Source organism: Monodon monoceros, unplaced genomic scaffold (genome assembly GCF_005190385.1).
Source record: "Monodon monoceros isolate NGI ecotype Baffin Bay Population unplaced genomic scaffold, NGI_Narwhal_1 Super_Scaffold_13, whole genome shotgun sequence".
NCBI lineage: Eukaryota > Metazoa > Chordata > Mammalia > Artiodactyla > Monodontidae > Monodon > Monodon monoceros.
This window is the reverse complement of record NW_021703769.1, coordinates 48810340-48816341: the sequence shown is the minus strand read 5'-3', so window position 1 is coordinate 48816341 and position 6002 is coordinate 48810340. Positions and strand designations below refer to the sequence as shown.

The window sequence follows — 6002 nt, the reverse complement described above, 5'->3', positions numbered from 1 at the left end:
ATCTTTGTATAGGGAATGAGACGCAGCCCAGAAATTGTGAGCTGCACTTGGCAGGAGCTGTCCCCACCTACCCTGTTGCTACCTAGCTCTCTGGAGGCACGTGTGTCAGACGCAGGCAAAGTCACCTGGCCCCACAGGCAAAGCAATGTCCTACAGGACCCCGAGGGCTCCCCACCAGACCTGGAGGATTCAGAGACAGCAGCAGGCGTCCTGAGACCTGACCGCAATTCTGGGTGGCTGGGGCCAGTTATGTAACATTTCTGGGTCTTGAGACTAGGTTCAGACACCTGCCAATGACTACGGAGGTGGAGGGGCGGTGTCAGGTGGGGCGCGGTGGCATTTATAGACTTCTATGCAAAATGACCTGGCCCAGGACACAGGAAGGCAGCTGGGCAAGAGGCTGGGGGGGACCAAATTTAGACAAAGCTTCAGCTGTGAGGAGATGAGGCTACAATGGAAGGTTGGGCTGGGCCTGGTGCTGGGGCACAAGTGCCCCCTCCCGCATCCACCCCCCACCACCCCCAAGTAAAGGCCTTTCCAAAGGGCAGTTTCTCAACTTTATTAGCCTGGAGCTCCTCCCTGCCAGCCCCACAGGCTGGTCCCCGGGCACAGTGAGCAGGACTGAGGTCAGACAGTTTCAACCCCTGGCCTCTGGCAGCCTGGAACAGCTGGGCCAAGGGGTCAGCAGGAGCAAAAGTCCAAATTCTGGCACTTCAGGTGTGGCCGGCTCCTGGCCAGGCCCAGGGTGAAGCACGGCACACCGCAGCGGGTGGACAGGGCGCCGTGGTCCTCTCCTGGCAGAGGGTCCAGCGTGGGGCAGGGCCAGGCCCTGCATGGGCAGCGTTCCTTCCAAAGCTGCGACTAGGAGCAGTTGGTGATCCTGGCCAGGAACTGCTGTGCCCACCACTCGTCCAGGTCGATGGGTACGAAGTCTGCAGGGGAGCAGAAGGCTGGGCAATGATGTGCCTCCCAGGCTGACCAGCGTCTCCCACCTCGAGCTGACCACAAGCCCCTCACCCAGACCCCAGCTGTAGCAGACGCTGGGAAGAATTGGGTCAGGCTCCAGTCCTCCTCCCAACCCCCTGGGACTAGAACCTGGCTGAGCCAGATCAGGGTTGGAGGAGGTGGAGGGGACACCCTGAGGGCGGGGGAGGGCTCACTCTGCAGCCGGGGGTTGGGGGTCCTCTCCACGTATTGTACTGGCCTCGGCCCGCTCTCACCGGCTGGGCCACCACCCAGCTGCTGCTCCACTTGCTGCCAGGCTGTGGGGAGAGGATCATCAGGCTGAGCCAGGCCCCTGGCACTGTGTCTCCCACCCCAGGGCATGGTGGCTACCCTGGACCCCAGCCCAGAACTGGGAGTGGGCAGCCTGCTGGATGGTCACAGGAGAAACAGGCAGAGAACCCAGGAAGAACCCAGGCCTCTGGCAACTTCGAGTGAGGTTACAGTGGGAAAAGGACCAGTGGCCCAGGTCACACCCTCGGGCCTCAGCACTACCTTCGGACACAAATCGGACGTTCTCCTCGTGAGCCAGTGTGTAGGTCTCCTGGGTTCCCTTGAGGGACGGGGATGTGGCAGGTGGCCGCCGGCCATTCACCCGATTGAACACGAGCCTCGGCCCTGGACTGCAGGAAGGGGGAAGAGATGGTCAGCAACTGTTCCAAGCCCAGGTGTTACCTGGCAGAGCTCCCAGAGCAGCCTCAGGCCACCCTCACCACCCCTGGGCCAAGGCCAGCCTGGGCACTTCCCTGAACCACAGGAAGGGTGTGTGCTGCAGCCAGTGGCCAAGGCCTTTGTCGTGCAGGCCTGCGCCCCCAGCAGCTCAGTTCACAACTGCAGCCCCCCCACCCTGAGCCAGGCCTAAGACTGCGGGGGTGGAGTGGGGCCTCTCTGTGTCCCCAGATCCCCTGCAGAGCTCCATGCTCAAGGCACATAGGCGGCCCTCCAAGGGTCTCAGGCACCCCCACTGCCACCAGCCACCCACCTCCCCTGGACCAGCCAGGCCTCCATCAGCCCAGGTTTTGACCTGCGTAAAGGTCACTTGGCCCAACCCCACCCACCAGGCGCAGTTCTTGGCCACTTTCTCCCCCACAGAAGTCTCTCCATCTCACGATGCCCCCCAGTGTGGGATGAAGGACCCAAACAAGAGCTGACGGCCTTTGCCCTTCCCTCTCCCAGCTGCCCCAGGTCCCCAGGGACAGCTCCTGGTCTGGCTAGACAGCACCAAGTGCTGAGTGGGCCATCCTGAGTAGGGAGGGTGTGACTGCAACCCTGGCCCACCCCTGCAGGCCCCAGACGAGGGGCTATGCTCTTGCCCACGGGGGCAGGAATGCTGAGTAAGGAGATGGCCCTGGGTGCTGGAGCTCGGCCTGGTGGGCATTCGATGTCCAGGTGGCCACTGGGTCCATCCCGGCAAGCCGGGCCCAGGGCATTGGTTGGGCTGCCCTGGCCAGTGGCAGCTGGCCCAGCCCTGTGCGCATGAAGCCCGGGACAGGGCCGTGGAGAGTGCGGGGCCCACACCTACAGCAGGAGGTGGGAGCCGGGAGTCCTGGGCTGCACGTGCCACTCCGCCAGGCACTCGCGGTCCCGCCGGCCTGCTCGCCATCCTGGGCTCAGGCGCCCCACCGCCGCTGGGGTTTCCTCCTCAGTTGAGAGGGGCACTAAAATAAAGAGGAGCGTCTTGAGGGGCACCAGTCCCACCAGCTCCAGGCTGGCAGGGTCAGGTGGCCACATAGAATGTGGAGGGGCAGGGCTCCTCCCAGGCCTGAGCTATACCAACCAGAGGGCACAGCTATTTGTCCTTAACTGGAACAGCCCCTTGCCTGCTACCCTTAGCCCTAGAAAAATTTGGAGACTGAACATCAGAGAAGGAAAAAAAGAATTGCAGTCAAAGGCTGTAAATCGCAAGTACCTAGACAGTGGCCTGGCCAGGGCTGAGAAGGGGCCCCAGCAAGCGGGCACCTGGCCGCCCACTGCCAGCAGTTACATAAGGCAGTTCTGCGGGCCCTCTGGGGGAAAGGGCACAGCTCCCTGTGCACCTATGGACGAGTCCAGCGTCCGTCTTCCCCACCCTTCTCTGTGCCAGCGCCCAGGGACTCGGCCTGCAGGAAAGCCCCGCCCACAGGCAAGCTCTGCCCACAGCAACAGCAGCACCGGAATCCCTGCTAGGTGCCTGCTGATACAGGCCTCGCTTCCTTTTACTTAACCCCCTTCACTACCCTCCAAGGTAGACCACCCACCCATTTTCAGCCCAGGAACCTGGGTTCAAGAGAGAAGTGACCTGTCCAAGGTTACATGTGGTGAGTGGGTGGCAGCATCAGAACTCTATGCCTGTCTGACCCCAAAGCCCACAACCCAGTACAGCTTCCAAGCCCCCTCCCCCACCAGTCCACCTCCCCTGCACCATCAGGTGGCCCCATTTTCTCTTCTCCCCAACAGTTGATCTTATTCTCTCTCGCTGGAAGGGAGAGCTCATCACAGGCACAGACTCATGTGGCCTGCCTACCACCACGGGCAGCGCCCGGCCAGAATCTGAGCCCGGACATTTAGCAGGTCAGATGCTTTGAGCACCTGTGGTGCACCAGGCACAGAGGGTGCAGCAGTGGCTCAGACTCCTTCCTCCTGGGCAAAGTCTGGGTGAGGGAGGGTGGACAGGAAGTCTGGGTGGAGTGATTTCAGAAGTTTCAGGGGCTCCTGGTGTGGAGGACCTGCTGGCTGCTCTGGCCTCCCAGCGGGGGTACTCTTCAAGGTCCCTGAGACTGGCAGGGGGCAGCTCAGGGAAGGAGTGACTTCAGAGGGAAGGGGGGACGGCATGACCAGCACACACTCTGCCTTCCTGCCACTCCCCTGCACTCACAGTGCCACACAGGACTGCAGCAGGCTGAGGGGCCAAGTACCAACACCCCCCTGAACCCCGGGACCTGGCAGGTTGCAACATCTTAAGGGCTCTGCTCTGTCTTTCCCATCTCTCTCCCCAGCACCCTGATCCTGCCACAGACGCACATTTCCTTCCCCATTCCCCAGCAAAGGGGCCATGGAGGAAGCAACAAGTTTCTCCAGGTAAGCGGCGGTGGGGGGGGGGAGGGGGAGATGGGGGAAGGCTCCCTGCTTGGGTGATAGGGGCGGGTCTACACACCTATGCCTTATTCCCTCCCCTGGGAGGTAGGGCGGCTGTGAGGACCAAGGCTGATGTCACAGGCAGTGTCACAGCACAGCTGGGTCCTGGGAAGTGCCCCCCAAGGTCCCACTCACACCTCTCCCCAGGATGCACTTGTGGCCGGCCTGGAACATTTTCCTCACTAGGACCAGTCTCAAAGTGTCAACATGCTCCTAGCAGGTGGCCCCAGGAAAGGGCCTCAGCCAAGAAGGGTCCTCACAGGCTGCCCCCACCTGTGGCATTTGAGACCAGTAACTGAGAGGGAAGGGCAGGCTGTGGCCTGCAGCACACAGCCCCCACCTCTTAGCCAATCCTGGAAGCTGTTTGTCCTCAACTTGGGAAGAAATCCCAAGGCCTGGTCAGCGCTGCCTCGGGGCCCTGAGTCTGCTGCCCCCACCCATCCACAGCCCAGCTCAGGAGCCCTCAGGCCTGTGTGGGCCTGGACTAAGCCCTGGGCCCAGAACATGCATAGAATAAATGAAACCAGAAGCCAGGACCTGAGCCAAAAAGTGAAAGGTTCAGTCCTGGGGGATGGAGGATATGACCTCCAGATCACAGTCACTTGGAGGCCAAAGTGGTTGAACTGAGCCTCCTATGGCAAAAATGCTGGTCAAGAAAGGCGGAAAAACCACAACTCCAGCAAGCCCCAAGCATCTGCGGGGGTCTCCACGCCCAGCCAGGGTGTTTGGGGTGAAGGGCAGAGGCGAGCAGTGGCCTGGCAGGGCCACAGGGAACCACGTGCACTTCTCCCCCAGCTGCCCCGCAAGCACGGCGCTGGCAGCCTCCAGCCGCGGGCAGAGGCAGGCCACCTGCGGGCCAGCGTCCTGGGCCACCGCGCTCCCGCCCTCTAGGGCGAGTCCCCAGCAGTTCGTCTCAAGCCCAAAGGTCGGCCCAGGCACCTGACTTAGCCGCCCGGAGCCCCTCAGATCCAGGAGCCGGTCGGCCTTCTCCCGACTCGGGGTCCGCGGGATCCCAGAGGACTCGGAGGTGTGTCACGCACATCCGGTCCAGCCCCCTCGGACCCAGCCAGGTGCCAGGTGAGGCGGAGGTGCGGTGCCAGAGCTGCACGCGCGGGCGGGGTCGGCGTGCTCCGCCCCCTCCGCGCCCGCCCGGAGCATGTGGCCCAGTCTCCGCTAACCTTTCCCCAAGGTCACCCTCAAGGCCCCGCGGCGGCCGGCGGGGGAGGGGAGGGCCGGGCTCCGGCCGCGGCCGCGCGTCTCACCTCGACAGGGGCCAGGGTCCCGGCGGCTGCGCCCGTGGGGGCTGCGGGGTCGGCGGCGCGAGATGCCGGCATTTCAGGAGCTCGCCGAGCCTGCTCTCCACCTGCTGCTGCGTGGGACCTGCAGGCACGGGCAGGGCGCGTCAGCCGCCGTCGCGCTGGGGGCGGGCAGCGCGTGCGGAACTCCGGTCGTCACCTCCCTACCTTACCCGCCCCCGCTGCGCACCTGTGCGCCGCTGCGCGACCAGCTTGCTGGGTCCCTTGGTGATGGTGTACATGGTGCGGAGGGGCCGCAGCGCGCCCGCGCCCTCCGCGCCCTCCCCGCCCGCCGGCCCGCGGCCAGATCTCGCGCCCTCCGCCCGGCTGACACTCGGCGGGTGCCGAGGGCGCGGCCCCTTTAACGGGCGGCCGGCGCTGCGGGGAGGGGGCGGGCCCGCCACACACCCCCGGCCCTTAAAGGGCCCGCGCCGAGACACGCGGCAGGGGTGGTGCTCGGGCCTTTGGGAAACTGGCTGGACCCGCGGCAGGGCCCGAGGCTGGGGTTGGGCGGCCGCAAGCAGCGCCCGCCCCTCTGGCCCAAGGCCTAGGTCAAGGAAGTTCCCTGAGGCCTGGGCCGCCGTCCGCCAC

The 6002-nt window shown here is 64.3% G+C and overlaps 1 protein-coding gene across 3 annotated transcripts; it reads right to left on the bottom strand.

Moving 5' to 3' along the window:
• Positions 1 to 543: 543 nt before the first annotated feature.
• MCRIP2 (MAPK regulated corepressor interacting protein 2) lies at positions 544 to 5757 on the bottom strand. 3 transcript variants are annotated; one of them, XR_003793382.1, is made up of 6 exons: positions 5602 to 5746; positions 5379 to 5496; positions 2525 to 2660; positions 1498 to 1625; positions 1161 to 1262; positions 544 to 932 (listed from the first exon to the last, which is right to left on the bottom strand). XR_003793382.1 is itself a non-coding variant. In XM_029222387.1 (5 exons), the coding sequence occupies exons 1-5, from the start codon at positions 5651 to 5653 to the stop codon at positions 862 to 864; spliced, it is 471 nt and encodes a 156-aa protein (XP_029078220.1). In that variant the 5' UTR covers positions 5654 to 5757; the 3' UTR covers positions 544 to 861. The 3 variants fall into 3 exon arrangements, 2 of the variants coding, with proteins under 2 accessions (XP_029078220.1, XP_029078219.1); XM_029222387.1 differs by lacking the exon at positions 2525 to 2660 and having other exon boundaries at positions 5602 to 5757; XM_029222386.1 differs by lacking the exons at positions 5379 to 5496; positions 5602 to 5746 and adding an exon at positions 5056 to 5204 and having other exon boundaries at positions 574 to 932.
• Between the last annotated feature and the right edge of the window lie 245 nt (positions 5758 to 6002).

Coding starts and splice junctions, on each gene's coding strand:
- MCRIP2 (XM_029222386.1), bottom strand. CDS start 5,158: ATGTGCGTGACACACCTCCGAGTCCTCTGGGATCCCGCGGACCCCGAG. Junction 2,661..5,055: donor GCTCCGGGCGGCTAAGTCAG/GTGCCTGGGCCG, acceptor TCTTTATTTTAG/TGCCCCTCTCAACTGAGGAG. Junction 1,263..1,497: donor CGTCCGATTTGTGTCCGAAG/GTAGTGCTGAGG, acceptor CTCTCCCCACAG/CCTGGCAGCAAGTGGAGCAG.